Source organism: Pelophylax lessonae (assembly GCF_965119305.1).
Source record: "Pelophylax lessonae genome assembly, chromosome: 6".
NCBI classification, from domain to species: domain Eukaryota; kingdom Metazoa; phylum Chordata; class Amphibia; order Anura; family Ranidae; genus Pelophylax; species Pelophylax lessonae.
In genome coordinates this window covers 186,577,499-186,601,278 of record NC_138773.1, presented here as the reverse complement: position 1 = coordinate 186,601,278, position 23,780 = coordinate 186,577,499, and the positions used below count along the sequence as shown (strand labels likewise).

General features: G+C 39.5%; 1 protein-coding gene across 1 annotated transcript in view; it reads right to left on the bottom strand.

Moving 5' to 3' along the window:
* LOC309557968 (aldehyde oxidase-like) overlaps window positions 1–23,780 on the bottom strand; it is a 174,138-nt gene that overhangs the window by 112,775 nt on the left and 37,583 nt on the right. The window contains exons 3-7 of the mRNA XM_082260856.1: window positions 22,072–22,168; window positions 17,558–17,666; window positions 10,018–10,144; window positions 8,211–8,272; window positions 3,881–4,003 (exon numbers count right to left, since the gene is read on the bottom strand). Coding sequence (XP_082116982.1) covers window positions 3,881–4,003; window positions 8,211–8,272; window positions 10,018–10,144; window positions 17,558–17,666; window positions 22,072–22,168 — 518 coding nt within the window. The remainder of the gene's footprint in view (window positions 1–3,880; window positions 4,004–8,210; window positions 8,273–10,017; window positions 10,145–17,557; window positions 17,667–22,071; window positions 22,169–23,780) is intronic.

The following is a 23,780-nucleotide window of genomic DNA, read 5'->3' as shown; positions in this document are numbered from 1 at the left end:
AGAAGCCCCCTTTTGATCTAATACAGCCAGGAGTCTTTTTGGGAAAGATGCAACAAGTCTTTCACACCTGGATTTGGGGATCCTCTGCCATTCCTCCTTGCAGATCCTCTCCAGTTCTGTCAGGTTGGATGGTAAACGTTGGTGGACAGCCATTTTTAGGTCTCTCCAGAGATGCTCAATTGGGTTTAAGTCAGGGCTCTGGCTGGGCCATTCAAGAACAGTCACAGAGTTGTTGTGAAGCCACTCCTTCGTTATTTTAGCTGTGTGCTTAGGGTCATTGTCTTGTTGGAAGGTAAACCTTCGGCCCAGTCTGAGGTCCAGAGCACTCTGGAGAAGCTTTTTGTCCAGGATATCCCTGTACTTGGCCGCATTCATCTTTCCCTCGATTGCAACCAGTCGTCCTGTCCCTGCAGCTGAAAAACACCCCCACAGCATGATGCTGCCACCACCATGCTTCACTGTTGGGACTGTATTGGACAGGTGATGAGCAGTGCCTGGTTTTCTCCACACATACCGCTTAGAATTAAGGCCAAAAATTTCTATTTTGATCTCATCAGACCAGAGAATCTTATTTGTCACCATCTTGGAGTCCTTCAGGTGTTTTTTAGCAAACTCCATGCGGGCTTTCATGTGTCTTACACTGAGGAGAGGCTTCCGTCGGGCCACTCTGCCATAAAGCCCCGACTGGTGGAGGGCTGCAGTGATGGTTGACTTTCTACAACTTTCTCCCATCTCCTGACTGCATCTCTGGAGCTCAGCCACAGTGATCTTTGGGTTCTTCTTTACCTCTCTCACCAAGGCTCTTCTCCCCCGATAGCTCAGTTTGGCCGGACGGCCAGCTCTAGGAAGGGTTCTGGTCGTCCCAAACGTCTTCCATTTGAGGATTATGGAGGCCACTGTGCTCTTAAGAACCTTAAGTGCAGCAGAAATCTTTTTGTAACCTTGGCCAGATCTGTGCCTTGCCACAATTCTGTCCCTGAGCTCTTCAGGCAGTTCCTTTGACCTCATGGTTCTCATTTGCTCTGACATGTATTGTGATCTGGAAGGTCTTATATAGACAGGTGTGTGGCTTTCCTAATCAAGTCCAATCAGTATAATCAAACACAGCTGGACTCAAATGAAGGTGTAGAACCATCTCAAGGATGATCAGAAGAAATGGAAAGCACCTGAGTTAAATATATGAGTGTCACAGCAAAGGGTCTGAATACTTAGGACCATGTGATATTTCAGTTTTTCTTTTTTAATAAATCTGCAACAATGTCAACAATTCTGTGTTTTTCTGTCAGTATGGGGTGCTATGTGTACATTCATGAGGAAGAAGAATGAGCTTAAATGATTTTAGCAAATGGCTACAATATAACAAAGAGTGAAAAATTTAAGGGGGTCTGAATACTTTCCGTAACCCACTGTATCCCCCCCCCCAAAAAAAATAGCGACAGACCAGCTTTAAAATTTCTTCTTAGCTAAGGAGATTCCTTCCAGAAATATCTACAATGATGTTTCTGGCTGAAGCCACCAGATGGCAAATGCCTGCATCTTACACATAGATTGGGAGTCATCAGCACCATGCTTACCATGAAAATATATTTTTGCACACACAGTTGTCTTTTAAATATTACAGAGGCTACATAGGTTCAAGGGTCACTCTGACCCCACTATTACCTTTTTTATATAACATTTTCAGGAGAAATGTATGGAGACCAGCTCCATTCTATCATGAGCAGTAAGGCTGCATTCACATGTCAACGTATGGATCGTGGGCAGAATCGCCGCGATTCCGCCCGCGATCCGGAGATCATTGCAAATCGCGGGACGTCTGTGCGTTGCCCGTGATTTGCAATAGCACCCCAAATGCTGAGCGATGTTAAAAGACAAATATAGGCAGCGCTAGCAGGTAAAATCTATAAATAAGTGCTGGATGGTAAAAAAGATATAATGTGAAAAAAATTGTACTAAGAATTAAGTGCATATAATTCAATATATTAAATCATAAATGCATAAAATACTACAGTGAATATGATTAAGTGTATGCACAAATCAGAAAATTCATAAAGTGCAACAAAAAAATATATAATCCAGTGTCCACAAATTTTAAATAAAGTGCAAAATGTGTTTAAGGTGCAGTCCAAACTTATATTCTTCCAAAGAAGTTTATAGTGCAAAAAAGTGCTCAAAGTCCAAATAAAGTGCCCAAGTGCTCTTCAAAGAAAGTCCCCCTATGGGGATGCACTCACCAGATTTGGGATGTAAATGAGCCTTAAATATATATAATATTCCGTTTAGAAAGTCAGAGCAGCCACACGGAGACTAAAGGTTTCCCTTGTCCAGATGGATGGATAGCTGCAATCCTTTACTATGGGCTCCTTATTAGCTCCTCTCCACTCTCTCCCAAATGGTGTAATCAGAAAGAAGGAAAGAAGCCAAACATCGTGAAGCCGTGCTAGTCCTGATGTGTTCTGGAAAATATGTAGCAACAGGCCAAATCTGTAACGTTCACTCAGTCACCAAGGTGAACAAGATGCACTCAGGAATGCTCACAACTCTCTGCACACGGCCGCCATCTTGTGACTTGTTATCACAAGATGGCGGCCGTGTGCAGAGAGTTGTGAGCATTCCTGAGTGCATCTTGTTCACCTTGGTGACTGAGTGAACGTTACAGATTTGGCCTGTTGCTACATATTTTCCAGAACACATCAGGACTCGCACGGCTTCACGATGTTTGGCTTCTTTCCTTCTTTCTGATTACACCATTTGGGAGAGAGTGGAGAGGAGCTAATAAGGAGCCCATAGTAAAGGATTGCAGCTATCCATCCATCCGGACAAGGGAAACCTTTAGTCTCCGTGTGGCTGCTCTGACTTTCTAAACGGAATATTATATATATTTAAGGCTCATTTACATCCCAAATCTGGTGAGTGCATCCCCATAGGGGGACTTTCTTTGAAGAGCACTTGGGCACTTTATTTGGACTTTGAGCACTTTTTTGCACTATAAACTTCTTTGGAAGAATATAAGTTTGGACTGCACCTTAAACACATTTTGCACTTTATTTAAAATTTGTGGACACTGGATTATATATTTTTTTGTTGCACTTTATGAATTTTCTGATTTGTGCATACACTTAATCATATTCACTGTAGTATTTTATGCATTTATGATTTTATATATTGAATTATATGCACTTAATTCTTAGTACAATTTTTTTCACATTATATCTTTTTTACCATCCAGCACTTATTTATAGATTTTACCTGCTAGCGCTGCCTATATTTGTCTTTTAGTCTTTCCCGGTTTTTTACTTGGTGAGCAGCAGCTTCAGGATAGATAGATATATATAATTTTATAACTCACTAATATTTATTTCATCACAGCGCGGGTATTAATTTATTGTTTTTCACGTTTTTAACCGCTGAGCGATGTTGCCGCGATTTCCACCTGCCCAATCGCGGTAACATCGCGCAAAAAAAAATCACGGGACGCAATACGCTCCAAAGAAGCTCTTTTACTTTTTGGGCGTAATGCGTCCCGCAATTTTTTTTTGCGCGATGTTACCGCGATTCGGCAGGCGGAAATCGCGGCAACATCGCTCAGCGCTTGGGGTGCTATTGCAAATCACAGGCAATGCACAGGCGTCCCGCGATTTGCAATGATCTCCGGATCGCGGGTGGAATCGTGGCGATTCTGCCCGCGATCCATACGCTGACATGTGAATGCAGCCCAAGGCAAAGTTCTGACAAATCCTGTACATACTAAGCTGTCAATACTTTGATATTATTCATTTCAGAGATTGGTGCTAATTTTATCTAGAAGCCATATGTGCATGTAGCTTGCCCAATAAATAATGTGTTTCTAAGGATAAGAGAAAACAACGAATTGTCTTACATCTCCGGACACTGAAGGAACAGAGTCGTTAGTTTCTTGTTGACCATTTACTTCATTAGCATTGTTTATATCTTCATTCACACAAGAAGTCTGATTTTTCTTCAGCTGACAGCAATCTTTCTTCTAAAAAAAAAAGAAACAAAAATGAAAACATAAAAATAAAATATAATAGTTGTTTTATGTTTTATGGAGTACTTAGTGTAAGACATGCTGGCTTTAAAATAAAAGGCCATTAGACCTATACATTGGCCTTGATATCCTCTAAATTAAAATAGCATTCATTTATTTTAGTTTAGAATAGCGTAGAACAGAGTTAAAATGAAAAATCTTGTATTTTAATTGCTATAAATGAACCCATTGGAGGGTTTCCCCATGCTTCCTATTTTAAAGCAGAACTTCACTCTCTCAATTAACATTGACTATTTTGTATCCTTATGCTGCTAGCATTAGTAAATAGATAGGAAAGTATATTATATTTACTCTTTTTAATCTTTTTTTTTACATTTCTTTAGTTACTTCCTGGTTTCCATGCCTAGGCAAATAATGCCATACAGTCTTCAGGAGTGGAGGGAGTGTTCTCAGCTCAGCCTATGCCTGGATGGATTCCAGGAAGTAAATGATACACGAATCATCTGCCCTTACTCAAGATGGCCACTGCCAGAAATGCCAGGGAGTGTTTTTCAAAATAATTTCTCAGCAAAATAAAGCATGGAGACATAAATGGATTGGTGAGTTTGCTTTGAATATTAAAAATAAATGAAATTGCATTTTTGGCTTGTGGTGCTCATGTGCAGTGCAGTTCCACTTTAATGATATATTTGTCTTTCTTTAAATAGCCAAATCCCTAGCTTTTTGTTAAAATTATTGTGGACAACTTATTGCTCAATCACCGGAGGATATTTTATTACTAGTAAAATTGGGCAATATATAAATGTGCCCATACAGGACAAAGTTATAATGTCTCTGAGAAGGTATATCCCCAGACTAAGGACTCTTTCACACAGGAGTAAAAAATGCCATGTTTTTTACTAATCTGGATATAGATGCATTGTTGTCAATGGAACCATACACATAGCTACATAAAGATCAGTAACAGAGCGATGAGTACAGAGCTGTAAAGCAAAAATAGAAATGAGTGCAGTAATTTACACGTCTGTACGCATGTTTACATGTGTATATTGCAATACTTCCAATGAAGGAAAATTTTACTTATGTATACACTTACTCACATTTGCTCCTCTTTACGGACAATTACGCAACATTACACAAAGTCTTTACACAGTTTTTTTTTACTCAAGAACTTTGTCAACAAGTTCCTGAGTAAATCTCAGGAAATGATGGCGCTCGTGTGGAAGGAGGCCTAAGTCTCTTGTCATGAATTGTATTGTAACTTTACTGTCTTCTTTTATATCGTAAACCAATGTGAAAATTGCTGTCACTGTATAATGCTGGTTATTCTCTCTGGCTGCAGAGAAGCGGGGGGCTGCAAGAGCGAGCGCAGGTATGGTTAGCGCAGGATTTTTTTGATTTTTACTAGTTTGGCTTTATATTTCTTTCCTGCTGCTTACTTTTATACACTCACACTATGGATATTTTTGAGTTTAGGACTCAGCAGGTCCTAGATATGGAGGATGTCTTTCAAAAATTGTTTTGTCACCTCTTTTTACACGCAACATCACTTAATCAAGAAAATCATACGCAAACATTGGCCAGTGGTTAAGAATGATCACATTCTGGGCCCAACCCTTCCTGAGCAACCAAATGTCATTTTTAGGGGAGCTCCCTCTTTAAGGAACCAAGTAGCTCGCAATGTGATATAAAAACTAGGGATGCACCGATCTGATATTCGGATCGGATATCGGCCCCTATACGGGCAAAATAGCTGGTTCTGTAAAATTAAGAGATCCACGGGCCGATCCGGTTTTGCTCTGTACATAGCATGTGAGGGAGCAGAGAACAGCTGTCAAAGAAAAAAAAAAAAAAAAGAGCCTCCTGAAAATGCCTTTCAACTCTCCCAGTTAGGGCTCTTTCACACGGCCGCTCCGTGTGTCCGCAAATCATCCTATTTTTTTGCAGATGATTTGCGGACATAATGTAAGTCTATGGCATTGCGGATGTCAGCGGAATACCATCCGCTGACATCCGATTTTCTTCCTTTCAGTTCTGTTCCGTTTTTTGGAACGGAACAGAACCCTATTTTTCCTCCGTTCAAAAAACGGAAAGGAAGGAAAATCGGATGTCAGCGGTGTCATCCGCTGACATCCGCAATCCCCATAGACTTACATTATGTCCGTATATCATCCTCAAATGGATGGGATGATATGCGGACATACGGAGCGGATGACACAAATGTCATCCGCTCCGTGAAAAAAAAAAAGTCCTGCAGCGGAGCTTTCACACGGAGCGGCCGTGTGAAAGAGCCCTTAAGTAAACACAATGATTACAATGTATCTTTTCGTTCCGTCTGCCGGAGGAGGGAAGTTTAACCTCTTAAAGACTAAACCCATGACATTTTAGATTTTGAATGCACAATTGTTATAAGGTATCTGCCGATACCGATCCGAAAGTATTATTTTGTTATAAGCTCACAAAACAGTACTTCCGGATCGGACTCGTGATCGGCGATTTCACAAAGCAAAAGATCGGGATTGGGACCAAAAAAGTCGGATCGGTGCATCCCTAAGAAAAACCCATAAGACCTTTATTCTTTCCTGAATTTAAGGGCTTCTATCCGTGAAAAAAATGCAATATTTGCACCCTCAATTCCTTTAAAGGTAGGAAGATAGAAAAGATCAAATCTAATAGTACGGGGAGGGAATATTCCATCAATTCCTTCATCACAAGCTCTACACCAAATGTTGTCTACATGCTCCAATGCAATTGCGGCAAACAGGACATAGGCCGTACTTTGCGCAATATGCAAATACGTATGGGGGAGCATGTAGCCAACATCCGTAAGGGATTCCCCGGCCATAGTGTTTCAAAACACTTTGATATGTGCCATCGGAGGAATCCCCGAAACACGTTGTTTGTAGCTTTTGATCGCTATGTTCCTAACTGGCGGGGATCAAATATTAAAAGAGAATTGTCCCGTGCTGAAACACGGTGGATATACATCCAAAAAACGTACGTTCCCCATATTTTAAACGTAGAATGGGACATCAATTGTTTAATTAACAATAGTTAAATAATACGTTTATATCATGTACTTTTTCTGGTAATCCATTTAAGGGGCTATATACATTTATTTTTATTTTTTGGTCATGTCATATGTTTAATATTATTTGTATACACCACATAGGTGTTTTGTATTTTTATGTATTTTTTATATATCTTTTACCTACTGTTGTTAGGGAGTGTCATACATTCACCTTTTCACATCACAAATTTTTGTTGCAGGTATATATCCAATTATATCATTGGTTTTAAATACACCAGTTTCACCACTAGATGGAGCATATGGTTCCTTTATTATTTATTTTTGTTAGTCATATATATTTATTTTTTCATATAACAGATATGTATACACACATATTTGATATACAGTTGATGTAGGTCCGTTTGATAACTTCATCTATGAACGGCTCCTAGACATCCATTTTGGGGTTATATTTTTCACATATATCTGCATTTTTCACTGTCCCATATTTTTCACACTTGTTTGTTTTTCATTCATATATCTTTTAAATAGGGTACTCACATTTCTTTTTATTCATTCTCATCTTGCGTATTGAGGCTTTATTATTCAATTGTTACTTGCCCTCACACCGCAAGGTGCATGTGTGTCACTTCCGCCCACATCTGATAGGATTGGTTCACGATGCGGATGTGTCGCCGCCTCTGGGGGATATACTGGCGTGATGGCTGACGGACGACGTCACGTATGACTAAACCGGTCGGGCAGTACCGGACGTACAACTACCACGCCCCCTACCCGACAACAATGCATAGATCTCCAAATCAGTAAAAAAAATGTGGCTTTTTTTTTTTTTATTCCCATGTGCAAGTGGCCTATTGGAGTTGGGGAATGACCTTGGCAGAAGCACTGTCACTTTGCCCTGCACAGGCAAGCTGACAGTAAATGTAGTGAATATGCATGCTGCATACAAGCTTTTTTGCATGATTTCCATAAATGTTCTTCCACCTCCCCAAAAAAATGTTTCTTATGAAATAAATGTCTAATTGGAGGACACACAAAAAAAAAGGCAGGTAAGCAAATTTATATTTGGCATTAGTAAATTCTGCAGCTACATAATTGTTTGTCATCACAGTAGGTTTTTTAATAATGAGAAGCACGTGTAAAGGAATTCATTATTTTCACATTGCTTACACTGCAGAAGGTCATGCAACCATCCAGGATTGGCCTGTATCCAGTACAGCGACACAGATTACCTGCAAAAAAGGCAGGAGTAAGTACAGTTTTGTGAAACAAAGTTAAGCCATGTTTGTTTGCTGTTATTTAGTCATGTATTTATGTACAAATGTTTTAATTAGGACCTACAGATGCCCATATGCCTGAAGTTGTATTTACCTGAATGAACCTCCATTCACTGATGTCTGCAGCTTAAAGTGGATGTAAACCCCATTCATGAAATCTGACCTGGGCACACATATCTGTAATGTTTACTTATCTCTTTCCAAAGCCCTAAGCCCCATGTCTTTCTGCAGCTCCGTTCCTCTGTTATCAGCATGATAATTTCTGACAAGTTCTCTGACACAGGAGATAAAAGCAGCTGAAAATTAGTGTCGGGGAAGGGACTTAGAGACAGATAAGCAGAGAGCTTTTCTATTTACAGCACAGTTTTGCAAATGTCTTCATTCCTCTGCCTATGCGGAGGGGGGTGTATGCCTTTCCTCCAATTAGCTCACACACAGTGTATGCCTAGACTCCCCTCCCACTGCTGAAACAGAAAGAAAAACGTGTAACATGATATGCACTTTCTAAATAATATAGAAAGCTAAAGACAGCAGATATACATGTAAAACTTTTGTAGGGAAATTTGTCTCATCTCTGTGTATCATCTGAGGCTGGGTATATGTGAGGGTTTACATCCACTTTAACAGACAATTTAGAGAAAAGCTGCCTTGAAAGAAATTAGCAAGCATTCATTGCCGACTTCTCCTTCTGGAAATGCTAGTATGGCTATAAAGCAGACCCTCTGGTTTGCCCAATGGCTTTGTTGAAAACAGTGACATGGCTTTGTTTATCAACAAAGTCATGTGATCACCATGTCATGGCTGAGAAATTGATCAGTAGTGTGCTTAAAAAGCCTCGCTATGCCACTGTATTTATTTCTAGGTGCACTCAATATGGGTAAGGAACCCAATAAAAATAAAAATCATTTTTAAATTATTAAATAGAAAAACATTTTTTTAAAAATGTTTTGTTAATTTGTAAGAAAGATCAGGTTTTCTTTGTTCTTCAATATCTAGCATCATAAATTCAGCTATTGAGGAGACATTTTCTGGCACAAGGACAGGTCCAGGATAGTTAAAAAGAGCTTTCCTATTTTTCAGAAGGGCTAATTTTTCCACCAATGTTTCCGATACTTCAGCATAGAAAACACCCATTAATTTAACAAATTCTAAACAAGTTGTAAGTGAGAATACATAAATTAATCCATGGTATTTTTCTATATACCTATAGTTACACTTTAAGGATTATTTAAGAGCAGAAGCTATGTTTTTCCAATAAAACTGAAGCAGAAAAAAAAGACCTGAACAACATAGGAGTGGGAATAAAGCCTTCTACCACACACACTTTTTGCTTGTAAAAGTAGAAACTCTGTTCAGTATGGGTATTTAACAAATATTTTGATACTAGGCGGTTCTCATATGCCAGAAACCTATATTGTTGTGTTATGAAACAGTGGCCTGCTTCCACTGTAATTGGCTTAGCCACTTCCCTGTCTTTTGTGCTTTTCTACTGTTTAAAAAGGGTACTCATCACATTGGTGTGCTTACTGTAAAATACAAGGGGTGATAGACACCAAGGTGAGAGCCTGCTTGTGTATTTCCTGGTGGCCACAGGTTTGCATTTGTACACCTTTACAATAGAACAGCTTCCGCAGTCGTACTCATGGAACTGTTCATTTTTTATCTTATCTTTGCAATAAAAACACGGGCAGTGCTCATACCTCCAAGGGCTTCATGAATCAACTCCATAGTGGGTTCAGGGTGGTTTCTCAGTAAGCTGTACATGGACATTACCATTCCAGGGGTGCAGAACCCACACTGAGATCCATGGGCTTTTGCTATTCTCTCCTGCAAAAGAATATTACATGCTTTTAATTGTAAAAAATATTTCACCTTCAACATGCTGTACATGTATGAATGTGTAAGTGAACTAAAGGGATAGAAGAAATAATTGTTTAATATTTAAAAGTAACATTTGCTTTTTTTTTTTCTTTATCCAATCTGAGTATCATTGTTGTTTGCTCAAAGTTTGTTTAATTTTGTGAACTGCTTGCTTTGGTCTACATAGGTAAACCACAAGTGCATTTTAATATAAATAAAAACCAACAAATCCGCGCTTAGGATAAAAAAAACTATAAAACCAAACGTTGGCTGCAGTCCACTTAAAAGATACAACCCGAAAGGGATGTATCGAATAAATGTGCAAAAGAAAGTAAGTGATTGGCGCTGTCAAACGTCGGGTCTTTGACAAATAAAATGGGTTGACTAGGTGATTGATCAATAACTGTTATAGTGCATGAGGTGGATTATGATAGTGTAGTACAAAATAAAACACATGTATATTACTAAAATATAAAAAGTGGGGGACTCTATGGTGTGTAACAACAGTGCAAAATTACTAAATATATAAATGTTTCTGAAAAAAATTTGTGCAATGTGTCAAAAGAAATGAGGAGGTGTGCTCCCTCAAAATATAAAACCCCAAAGTGCTATATCCAACAGGTGTGGTAACAAAAGTGCAAATCCAAAAATGTGCAAAATGTCTAAATGTATAAATGTTCCTAAAAAAATATATAATGTGTCAAAAAATGAGGAAGTGTGTTCCCTCAACGTATAAGGTCAGAAAACGCTATATCAGACAAGTGTAATTAATAAAGTGCAGAGCCAGTGATGTGAAAATAGATGTCCTATACAATACCATATATTAATAAATAAATATGTGTTATATTTAAGAATAAATACGTGTTATATTGAAGATTAAGAGAGGGCATATGCTTCCCTAATAAAAATCATGATAGCATAGTGGGCCACTGTAACAAGAGCACTTTATTATCTTCTATGGACTTTGCACTTTTATAGGAATATTGGAGACGTTTTTACAAACTTGTGTTTATACCTTTTTGTGGACTTTTATACATATTCATTGCAGGCTGTATTGCTCTGCACTTTATTAATTACACTTGTCTGATATAGCGTTTTCTGACCTTATACGTTGAGGGAACACACTTTCTCATTTTTTGACACATTATATATTTTTTTAGGAACATTTACACATTTAGACATTTTGCACATTTTTGGATTTGCACTTTTGTTACCACACCTGTTGGATATAGCACTTTGGGGTTTTATATTTTGAGGGAGCACACCTCATTTCTTTTGACACATTGCACGAATTTTTTTCAGAAACATTTATATATTTTGTAGTTTTGCACTGTTGTTATACACCATAGAGTCCCCCACTTTTTATATTTTAGTAATATACATGTGTTTTATTTTGTACTACACTATCACAATCCACCTCATGCACTATAACAGTTATTGATCAATCACCTGATCAATAAGTAACCTGCAATGTCTTCCCCACCCCCAACCCCATGACACTAGCATTTTCTTTTTTTACCCCACTGATACTAATGTATTTTTCCTTTTTCTTTTTCACCCCAATGACACCAATTAATTGTTTTTAATTTTTTTTTTTACCCCAGTACCCCAGTGATGTAAAATGCTTTTTTTTTTTCTCTTTTTTTCCTCTACTGATCACAGGTGTCAAGGTATTATTTATCCACGGACACTGATGCTGGGCACTTTTTTTTTCTAGTAACCACTGACACTGGTCTTTTTTCCTTTCACTCATCACTAAAACCAGGTATTTATAGACATCAGCCAACTTGTTTACTTTTGTTAGAAAAAGCAGTAAGTGTCGATTCACACTACCGCGATTTGTCAGGCGACTTGTCATCCTGACAAGTCGCGGTCCATGCAGCGCTACAGGACCCATTCTAATAGGAGCGTCACAAGTCGCTCCGACTTAGAAAAAGGGTCCTGTACTACTTCGGGGCGACCTCGGAGCGACTTGCATAGACATTCATTATATGAAGTCTGTGCAAGTCGCGCTGAAGTCGCGGTGCACGCGACTTCACAGGTCGCCCCCGAAGTCGGAGCGACCTAGTGTGAACCGGCACTAAAGAGCCGATGTTTAACTATGCAATACAGGAAGCAGAACCTGCATAAGTAATGAGCAGCAAAATATTTATCATTAAAGAGGTTGTAAACTCGTATAATGTTTTGTTTTTTTTTTTACACCCTGCAAAAGAAAGACATAATGAGCTAGTATGCATCGCATATTAGCTCATTATGCAATACTTACCTCAGAACGAGCCCCCGCCGTGCCGCTCACTCACCTCTATGACGGGCGACATGTCTAGTCGCCCGTCTTCCGGGATCGCGGCATCCGGCCATCTGATTGGCCGGAGCCGCGGTGACGTCACTCCCGCGCACGCGCGTGGGAGCCGACAGTCACGGCACGGGGCTCTGAAGGAACGGCACGATCGGCCGTTCCTTCAGAGCGCATGCGCCAGTGACGTCACTGGCGACATGTAAGGTAAATATCTCCTAAACGGTACATGTTTAGGAGATATTTACAGTACCTATAGGTAAGCCTTATCATAGGCTTGCCTATAGGTACAAGTTGTAGAGGAGGGTTTACTTCCTCTTTAAAACAGAAACTTTTTTAGAACATTAACATACATTGATAACATTATCAGGATCAAGCTTTTCTATTTACAAGTATAGTATATCTAAAAAAAAGTTATTGAAAATGTAACTGAAAATCACACTCTCTATTTTGAAGTCAACAGCAACTATTGTAGCAGATGAGCTAATCTTTATTTCATTTGGTTCATTTTAAATCCTCTTAATCCATTTATGTGTTTTTTACAATGTTTTTTCATCCTTATACCTTATCATTTGAGCCCTATATACAGTACTGCATTTAAAAAGTATGAGAGGGCAAATTCTTTTGTGGGCCATAAGGTAAAACTGATAATTTTGCTTACTGATACGTTTCCATGCTACAGACCATTCTGTATCCAGTAATGATTAACAGGTTTCAGAGCATGTATAAAGTGATTAATATCTCACTATGTATAAAGGTTGCAGGGTAAATAATAGAGTTGGAGAAAGGGTGTGTATGAAATGTATAGGTGAACTCTGAAGCCAAATAAATCTGACAAATTCTTTTTTTTTTATTATTATCTTTTTACCTTTTGAGATTCAGAGTCAAATTTCTGTCTTTCAAGTTTTCACCGCATCCAATCGCATGAAATGCGAGTGTGACCGGCTCTCAATGGAGCCGGTTCACACATGTTCAGGAGCGAATTCCAAAAGGGTCCTGTGCATTTTTGGGTCCGCTTCAGGTGCGAATTCAGGCAAAAGTTTGCACCTGAATCGCACCTGAACCAGTGAACAGAAACGCACCGGACTCAAGGCTGGAACCTGGGGCAGCACATATGTGAACCCTGCCTTAAAAAAAGGAATTTCCAGAAATATTTATGGGCAATATTTGGGGGCAAGGTGTAATGTGCAAGAAATATCCTTTGCTGGAAACATTGGTGCAAAATGTCTGCCATAATGCCAGTTCACCTCATTATTTAAGCCCTGTCCCTTGGCTTTGCACAAGTTCAATTCTTAAAGCGTAACTCCACTTTTGTTGAGAAAAAAACATTCCCCTCTGGGTGATCTCTGTACATTACAGGGATTATAACAAACTTTGTTACAGATTCCTACCTTTTGTTATTCTGAAGAAATCATTATTTGTTCCTCTGTGCCTCTGTGCTGAGTGGGTCAAATGGGAGTGGCTTCATTATTATCTATCAGCTGTGCAGCTGAAGGGCTCTAATGAGGAAAGCTGCTGGGCCTGCATCCCTTTAGACGTGTTCCTATTGGGAGTATCTCACCGAAAATGACATTGTTGTTGCAGGGGAATGCCAGAAATCTGACTTATATCTTAGGCAGACGTCTAGGAAAATTGGTGAGCCAATCACACAAGCAGGAAATGATGTTTCTGAGGGGTGATCAGTACACAATTTTCAGAAAATTACAAAAGCTTCAGATTGAAAAGGAAAGGTAATTTTTAATGACATTAAATCACAATATGATTTGTTTCGCAATTGTATACGCTATATTGTTTTTTTCTTTATTTGCTCCAACGAAAGTGGAGTTACCCTTTAAAGATAATACTCCAGTACAATGAGATCTGAGTATTACAGCCACATGGAGGGAAGTAAACACCTTTATCTTTGTATTAAAGTTTTGTGAATTAAGCCTATTTCCTTAACAGAGCTGGCCCAGGGCTGGCCATATATGGATCAGTTTTTTTTTTTTTTGATCAGACTGATCCAAAAAAAAAAAACTGAACGGATTCTCTTATCCACACCACATCCAAGTAAAGCTGGATACACACTATCCAACTTTTGTTGTTAGATTTCCTTCAGATTTACCTTTTCTATGTAGTGCAAGGGCCTGCCAGATTGCATACAAATTGAAAGTGTTTAGGTTTGACCTCATATTATATGGTTTTGGTAAGGAAAGAGTCTTCAGAAAATCTTATACTGTGTATGGCCCTTAAGGTGGATGGAGGAATCATCCCCACTGTGTTATTGCATTCTGAGAGCAAGACACCACCGCTGTCAGAATACACTGATCAGTACTGCAGCCAACCTGGAAAAAAATTTGAACAAGCCAGTTCGGGAGAAGTTGATCATTAGATGAAATTCTCTGGCACAGCAATGGCCATAGATTGATCGAAATTCATCCCATCCTTGCTGAACTGATCTAATCTTGATCCATCTATGGCCAGCTTTAAAGACCTCAATGGGGATGTCTATTTAAATTGAGACAATGGTCTAGACTAGAATTGTTTGGAGATTGAGTGAACTGAATTTTGTATCAAAATTTCAATACTATCACGTAGTTGCAGATTTTGTAAATTACACTTATTTCCTTCAGCACTGTGCTATAACATTTCTTAGTTTGCATGTTTGCAATTCTTTTTATTTGAATTGTAAAGAATTTACAATTAAAGAAAATATATGTTAGTTCTACTTTATTAGGCAAAGTGACAAATTAGCATTATAGTGCTGAATTATTTGCTGCAGTTTCTAGACACGAAGCAGTGTCAAGAGTTCTGACTCCATTCAACTTTAATGCAGCTAATAAGCTGTTGTCTGTGAAAAATAATTGGAGTTAAAAAGTTTGCTAAAACAAGTGATTTTCCACTGATGATTTACAGTCGTGACAGCAAAAGAAAAAGAAACAGGTTATGTGGTCTCAGAAAGGCCGACCTGGGGAGACGGAACCAGGGTGATTCAGTAGAAGCGTGCTTTGTAAGCCATGGCAAAAAGTAGGCAAATAATTTTTTAGGAGTGCTGCTAGTTTGATTAAAGCATATCACTTCACCTGCAAAGGGTGTGCGAGCTCAATATTAAACCCTATGGACTAATGCCCCGTACACACGTTCAGATAATCAGACGACTTATCGTTCGCATTTTGTTGCATGATACTAACATTGAATTCAACAATGCTTACAAACCGTATGATTTTTGTCGTACGATTCTGGAAAAGCTTCCTGGTTGCTTAGCTACGTATCAGATGGTGCAAAACAAAAACAATGGCAACCAGGCTTTTTCCATGCTATTTTAGTGTTTCTGAGCATGCGCGGTCTTTGTCGATCGATTTTTAGCGGACGCATAGTGTACTGATGAAACGATTGTCGTTCACGAGGCTGTCATACGACAGAAGTTTTCCTGTTTGTCCCTTCAGATTTTGTTGGATGAACTGTCATGATCGGCTGTCGAAAGCTGTGTAATAACGATCAGATTATCGTGCGATCAGGTCGAAAGCGAGTTTTGTCGTACAATTATCAGAACGTGTGTACGGGGCATAAGACTGGATACACACTATACAACTTTTGTTCATAGATTTCCTTTAGATTTACCTTCAACTATGTAGTGCAAGAGCCTGCCTGACTGCATACAAATTGAAAGTGTTTAGATCTGACCTCATATTATATGGTTTTGGTAAATCTAAAGGAAAAAATCTAAAGACAATTGTATAGTGTGTATGGCCCATAAGACTGGGATTCCATTAAAGTTCATGTGTGTGTAAAGGCAGGCATCTCAATTCTTTTAGTAATATAGTGTAGGTGCTAGGATTAGATACGTTTGTATTGGTTGTGTTTTTGATAGGTACATTTAGTTGTCACACTGTAGTTAGTGAGGCTGCATTTATTTGGTGGACAAAAGCATATTCTGCTAACTGTATTCAGTGAAGCTGCAATCTGCTAGTCAGGTCTGCTCAGTGTGTTCAGCTGCTGCCAGTCTGGTCTATAGCTTCCTCTGTATCCAGGGAACTGGAGAAGTTTCTTGATGATAGGTGTGAAGCTATGCAGATGGCAGCATGAGTATTAACACAACCCTAGCCTATCCCAGAGAGGCAGGATCTGATGCCATGCTTGGTACCTGTATATAATTAGTGAGCATACTGATCTCTGGGTCTTTTCCCACAGTGGATTAGTCCAGCCTGGGAGGCATGCTGCCCTCCTAGGCAGAAGCTGCTGTTGGTGATACCTCAGGTGGGCAACCTGAGGGACTTGAATGCTGAGACCCAGGAGCGAAGAGGGAGCTGACTGAGGGGGCTGTCTACTGAAGATCTGTCTGGTATCACTGTAAGGTTTCGCTTGGAAGTTGGATAGAGACTACCAGCTGTCCCTGGGCCTTGTGAGTACAGACACTGAGAGATCTTGTGGACCTCTGTGCTTTAGCTACCCTTTTGGTACTTCATAGACAGCCGCGGGTCTACTTAAAGGGGACATCGGCTGATGTCCTGAAGAGCATTGTCCACCTAATCTCCTACTTAAAGGGAAACTGCTCTTCTGGCTCTAACTACTACTACTAAGCTGAAGTCTATTGTTTGTCAGTTGTATGTAGTTCTCATTCTTGGAGTATTCCACCGCTAGCCTCAACCCTATCCAAGTTCTTCAAAGAAAAAAACATTCTCTAGGCTGGGTATTGAAGAAACGTGTGAATGAGCCCGTGTACCTTGGGGGGCAGAGCCTGTGGGGAAGACCTGGAGAGTAATCCTGTGGCCCCAACGGGAGTAGCGCTACATTATTATCAAAAATTTGTATGTACTGCAGCTATAAAAAAATCTCTCACATTTGTTTCAAAAGTGGATAAGATATTATTAATTCTGCATGCCATTTAGATTTTGAATGAAGATAATGTGTAAATGGGCTGATTTATGCAAATTCAAATAAACAAGTACCAGACAGCCAATCAAGATTCTTGTTTCATTTCCATAGTGCAGAGTACAGAGAAAAGCTGAGACTTGATTGGATGCTGTGGACAACTGCTCTAGGTTTCCTTTTCTCTAGGTTTCATTATCCAGTCTTGGTATATTTTGACAGATATATTGATATATTACCTGTACGGGATGAAGTCTGGTGGTTGTACTTCCAATTCCCTCCACAGTGGTTACTGCAGCTCCTTGCAGCGAACATATTGGCAGCAGGCAAGCATTGGCTGAAAAGTGTCTTGAAGGAGTTAAGAATGGTGCTGAAATAAAATACTCTGGGATACACTCCCAAAGCCTTTAAATGCACACTTGTCATCACATGCCACAAAGTGAACTGAAAAGTTGTGTAATACATCCCTTGGAAAAAAAACTTGATGTAAAACCTTGTTTTTCCTGTTGTATAACAAATGCATTGTTCTGGAAAAAAAACCTGCTTATTCACAGTCACGCATGCCTCCCAAGATATACTTTTAGTCTAAGAAGTATAAGGAAAGTGAGAGCAGCAAAAGAACTGTGTAAGTTGCATAAATCTTTAGTTAGTGCGACACAAAAGCAAGCCAACACATTTCAGGATCCTGAACTTCCCCTTTTATCAGACCTTTATCAAAAATCTTTAAGTATTGAAATATTTTATTGCGAAACATAGATGCATTATCGTATAAAAGGATCATATTAAACATACTCTTAATCATGGTGTATTTGCTATGTAACATAAAATGAAATAATAAAAAAAAAAAAGATAACATACTATTAGTCTATTTTCACAGAGAGGGATAGAAATTTACACAATCAAATAAGATGTTCACACTGCATCGGCACGACTTCGGGGGCGACTTGTGAAGTCCCGTGCACCGCGACTTCGGCGCGACTTGCACAGACTTCATAAAATGAATGTCTATGCAAGTCGCCTCCAAGTAGTACAGGACCCTTTTTCTAAGTCGGAGCGACTTGTGTCGCTCCTATTAGAACGGTTCCTGTAGTGAACAATGGGAGCGCGACGGACCGCAGACTTGTCAGGCTGACAAGTTGCGGTCCAAGTCGGATCAGTGTGAATGGGCTCTAAGTGCCGGTTCACACTGGGGCGACCTGTGAGGCGACCTGGTCGCCTCACAGGTCGCCGCAGGTCGCCTCCCATAGGGAAGCTGCGGACCCGTTCTAATAGGAGCGACACAAGTCGCTCCGACCTAGAAAAAGGGTCCGGAGCTTCTTTGGGGCGACCCGGAGGCGACCGCCATAGACTTCAATGTTATGAAGTCCGTGGTGGCCGCTCCGAGGTAGGTCGCGGTGCGAAGTAGCGTCGCCCCTATGTGAACGGTGGCTTAGAGTGATGGTTAGGAAATAATTTATATTTAAGAAACTAATATAAACAGAATAGAAAATGATAACAATAAACAATGAAAAATGTAAAAGAATATAGTCGTATAGTCATATGGTTGTATGACTGAACCCAATTGGAAAGAGTAATACAATGTAATAGGGTAATCACAATAAAATAATAATATAATTAAAAATCACAGATACTTACATATAGATGACAAGGATAGTCAATGGAACATATAGATAAATATGGTTAGAATTTTGAAAATCAATAGGATGTGTAAAGGATATTTAAAATGTTATTCAAAGTGTGTATATAACCAGTAAAGCAGCATATTTCAGCATGGGTGTATAATTTTTCATTATATACAGTGCCTTGCGAAAGTATTCGGCCCCCTTGAACTTTTCGACCTTTTGCCACATTTCAGGCTTCAAACATAAAGCTATAAAACTGTAATTTTTTGTGAAGAATCAACAAGTGGGACACAATCATGAAGTGGAACGAAATTTATTGGATATTTCAAACTTTTTTAACAAATAAAAAACTGAAAAATTGGGCATGCAAAATTATTCAGCCCCCTTAAGTTAATACTTTTTAGCGCCACCTTTTGCTGCGATTACAGCTGTAAGTCGCTTGGGGTATGTCTCTATCAGTTTTGCACATTGAGAGACTGAAAATGTTGCCCATTCCTCCTTTCAAAACAGCTCGAGCTCAGTGAGGTTGGATGGAGAGCGTTTGTGAACAGCAGTTTTCAGTTCTTTCCACAGATTCTCGATTGGATTCAGGTCTGGACTTTGACTTGGCCATTCTAACACCTGGATATGTTTATTTGTGAACCATTCCATTGTAGATTTTGCTTTATGTTTTGGATCATTGTCTTGTTGGAAGACAAATCTCCGTCCCAGTCTCAGGTCTTTTGCAGACTCCATCAGGTTTTCTTCCAGAATGGTCCTGTATTTGGCTCCATCCATCTTCCCATCAATTTTAACCATCTTTCCTGTCCCTGCTGAAGAAAAGCAGGCCCAAACCATGATGCTGCCACCACCATGTTTGACAGTGGGGATGGTGTGTTCAGGGTGATGAGCTGTGTTGCTTTTACGCCAAACATAACATTTTGCATTGTTGCCAAAAAAGTTCGATTTTGGTTTCATCTGACCAGAGCACCTTCTTCCACATGATTGGTGTGTCTCCCAGGTGGCTTGTGGCAAACTTTAAACGACACTTTCTTATGGATATCTTTAAGAAATGGCTTTCTTCTTGCCACTCTTCCATAAAGGCCAGATTTGTGCAGTATACGACTGATTGTTGTCCTATGGACAGAGTCTCCCACCTCAGCTGTAGATCTCTGCAGTTCATCCAGAGTGATCATGGGCCTCTTGGCTGCATCTCTGATCAGTCTTCTCCTTGTATGAGCTGAAAGTTTAGAGGGACGGCCAGGTCTTTGTAGATTAGCAGTGGTCTGATACTCCTTCCATTTCAATATTATCGCTTGCACAGTGCTCCTTGGGATGTTTAAAGCTTGTGAAATCCTTTTGTATCCAAATCTGGCTTTAAACTTCTCCACAACAGTATCTCGGACCTGCCTGGTGTGTTCCTTGTTCTTCATGATGCTCTCTGCACTTTAAAAGGACCTCTGAGACGATCACAGTGCAGGTGCATTTATACGGAGACTTGATTACACACAGGTGGATTCTATTTATCATCATTAGTCATTTAGGTCAACATTGGATCATTCAGAGATCCTCACTGAACTTCTGGAGAGAGTTTGCTGCACTGAAAGTAAAGGGGCTGAATAATTTTGCTCGCCCAATTTTTCAGTTTTTTATTTGTTAACAAAGTTTGAAATATCCAATAGATTTCGTTCCACTTCATGATTGTGTCCCACTTGTTGTTGATTCTTCACAAAAAATTACAGTTTTATAGCTTTATGTTTGAAGCCTGAAATGTGGCAAAAGGTCACAAAGTTCAAGGGGGCCGAATATTTTCGCAAGGCACTGTATATATCTATATGTGTATATATATACTCATATTCATTTATAACATCTTATTTTCTAGCACTCCTTCTGATGACTTGTCATATACCATAAACACCATGGTTATCTTATATACTAGAGCAGCCTTTCTCACCCTCTTGGAACCCTTGAAAGTAGTGTCAGGTCTCAGGGGTTCAACTCATGATACATTAGTGTGATGGTCAGTGGAATGAATGCTCCTTACACTTGAGGACATTGGGAAGAATTAACTTCTTCCAGATAGCTAAAAAGATTAATGGTGTCAGTGGAAACTTATCTGAGAGGCAGAAATTGCTCATTGCTCAAGGAACCCCTAGCAACCTCTGGAGGAACCCTAGGTTGAGAACCAATGTACTAGAGTATATCGTTTAATACAATCCTTGTTTATAATAATGTATCTATGTGTTGTTTAAAGACATTTTACATCGTTTTATTTTTATTTTTTTTATTCTACATTATTTTTTTTCTAATCCCTGATGAAGGGGGAGTGTGAACCCCCCGAAATTTGTTGGCTTGCTCTTGTGCGCAACTGTCATGCTAAATAAATATTTTCCTGGACTTACGCAACTTCTTTGCCATTTTAACTTTCCTTACACTGCTTGGACTATTCCAGCGATTTCTAATGATACCCCAACTGACAGGGACATGCCTCTAAAATACAGATCATTAGCCTTATTCCTCCAGCTTTGGGTCCAGCGCTCCACTAACATATCTACATGTGTTCAATAGTTTAAAGTCAGGCCTCTCTGCAGGACACTCAAGCTGTAACATGGCTGTAAGTGGTTGTAAAGCCTTAAGGTTTTTGACCTTAATGCATTCTGTGCATTAAGTTGAAAAACCTTCTATGCTGCAACTCCCCCCCCCCTCCTTTTTCTTACTTGAGCCTGATCTGATCCAGCAAAGTGCACAAGCGTAGAGCATCCTGCTATCTGTACAGAAAACACATGTAGGCAGGGTGCTCTGTGCCTGCATGCTGGAGATTATGTGACATATCTGTGTCCATAGTGAATTTTTTTCATCGTAACATTGTTACAATGACTTAGACATTAACAGACCCAGCAGAAACAACACTTTATCTGATTAGCGAACAACTGCGTGTCTATTCTATGTTCCTGTTTTTTGTGCATTATATATGACAAATTCTCTTTAAAAAATCTGACAGCTGCACCATAATAAAAAACACAGCTGTGCCAGCTAAAATTCTTGCAAATCTGTCCCTCTTAATTATGTAAAAATCAGAACAACATGTCACAAATGTTATCAATGCTGAAGATATACATTACAAAGATAGCCATAAAGGTGTTGAAGGATACGAAATCTTCTTGGTGACTGGATGAATTATGGACACCATCACAGTGCAGGCACCACATCCACCCCCTCCACATCCATATTTTGTACCAGTTAGTAGAACTGTTAATAAATCAGTTAAGGGAATATAAAACTTGGCAGAGTATTCTTAGTTTTGTTTTACATAGAGGATTAAAAGTCTGGTATGTTGGACTGGAGAAAAAGTTACAGTATTTAAAATATACTTAAAGGGGGCGATTTACTAAAATCAGAGCATGCAGAATTGGGTGTATCTGTGCATAGTAGCCAATCAGCGTCTTACTTCAGCCTGTTCAATTAAGCTTTGCGGATAAAACCTAGAAGCTGATTGGTTACTATGCACAGCTGAAGCGCATCTTAGGCCAAAGTTTTTTTTCAGTTTTGTATAAAGTAGTAAAAGATTGGAAGAACTTTCCGATTTTCTGTTTCAATAATTTTCATTATTTTTATTAATAAAGTACAAGCATGTAGATCAGTACATACATGCATCCGGATGGTTTCAAAAAAGCAAAGGCAGCTTTATTTACGGACTGCTTTTTTTTTACTGTTGTCCCTGAAACATTAGGTAAGGTAAGAGGATCTCTTATCATGTGGTCACTGGTAATAAATCTCTAAAAGCGAACTTCCTGTTGTTTTTAGAGCCGGTTCACACTGAGGCGATCCGACTTCGAGGGGCGACCTGGGGAACCGTGACTTTGGCGCGACTTGCAGGGACTTCACATAATGGAAGTCAATGCAAGTCGCTCCCAGGTCGCCCCAAAGTAGTACAGGACCCTTTTTCTAAGTCGGAGCGACTTGTGTCGCTCCTATTAGAACGGGTCCTGTGCTAATCAATGGACCGCGACCTACCGCGACTTGTCAGGCTGACAAGTCGCCTGACAAGTCGCGCTAGTCTGACTGGGGTCTAAAAGTGAGTTTAAACCTTTATATTTTTTTAAAAATAGTAAACATGTTTTACTTTTCTGCTCTCTTGTCTAGGGTCCCCCAATGGCTCCTTCTGCTATTAATATTTCCTGTAAGGAGGGAGAGAGCTGAGAGAGCCTTCTCCTGAAGCTTTGTGAAAGCCTGGTGAAGTCTGCTAGCAGCTTGTTGAACCACTTGACCTCCGGAAGATTTACCCCCCTTCAAGACCAGGCCATTTTTTCCCATATGGCACTGTGTTATTTAATTATATATATATATTACTTTCTGCTATAAAAAAAAGTAATACCGTCTACAAACTATGATGTATATATACTGGAATTTTTATCTATTTATTTTGATACTAGTAATGCCAACAATTAGGAACTTATAGCGGGCTGCAATATTGTGGCGGGCAACTAATACAGTGATCAGTGCAAAAAATATGCACTGTCTCTGTACTAATGACAATGGCTAGGAAGGGGTTTGTGACGGACCGTTTCAGCAGACAAGGGGTTAAAATCCGTTTAGGCGATATGCCCCTTTCTGATAGACAGGCACAGCTACTTGCAGGACACCAAACTCCCGAACTGGATACAAAATAGCACTCCAACCTGGAACCTCACGAATAGCTGCTAGCAGACGAACAGGAAAAGCATACATCAGCTTACACTCCTAGCAATCAGTCTCCAACAGCATACAGTGAATTCCCCCAAGAACGAGACAAAGCTCCGAGTTGAGGGTAAAACAGGAACAACAACAACATTTATTGGAAGAACACAGCACACTTTTATAC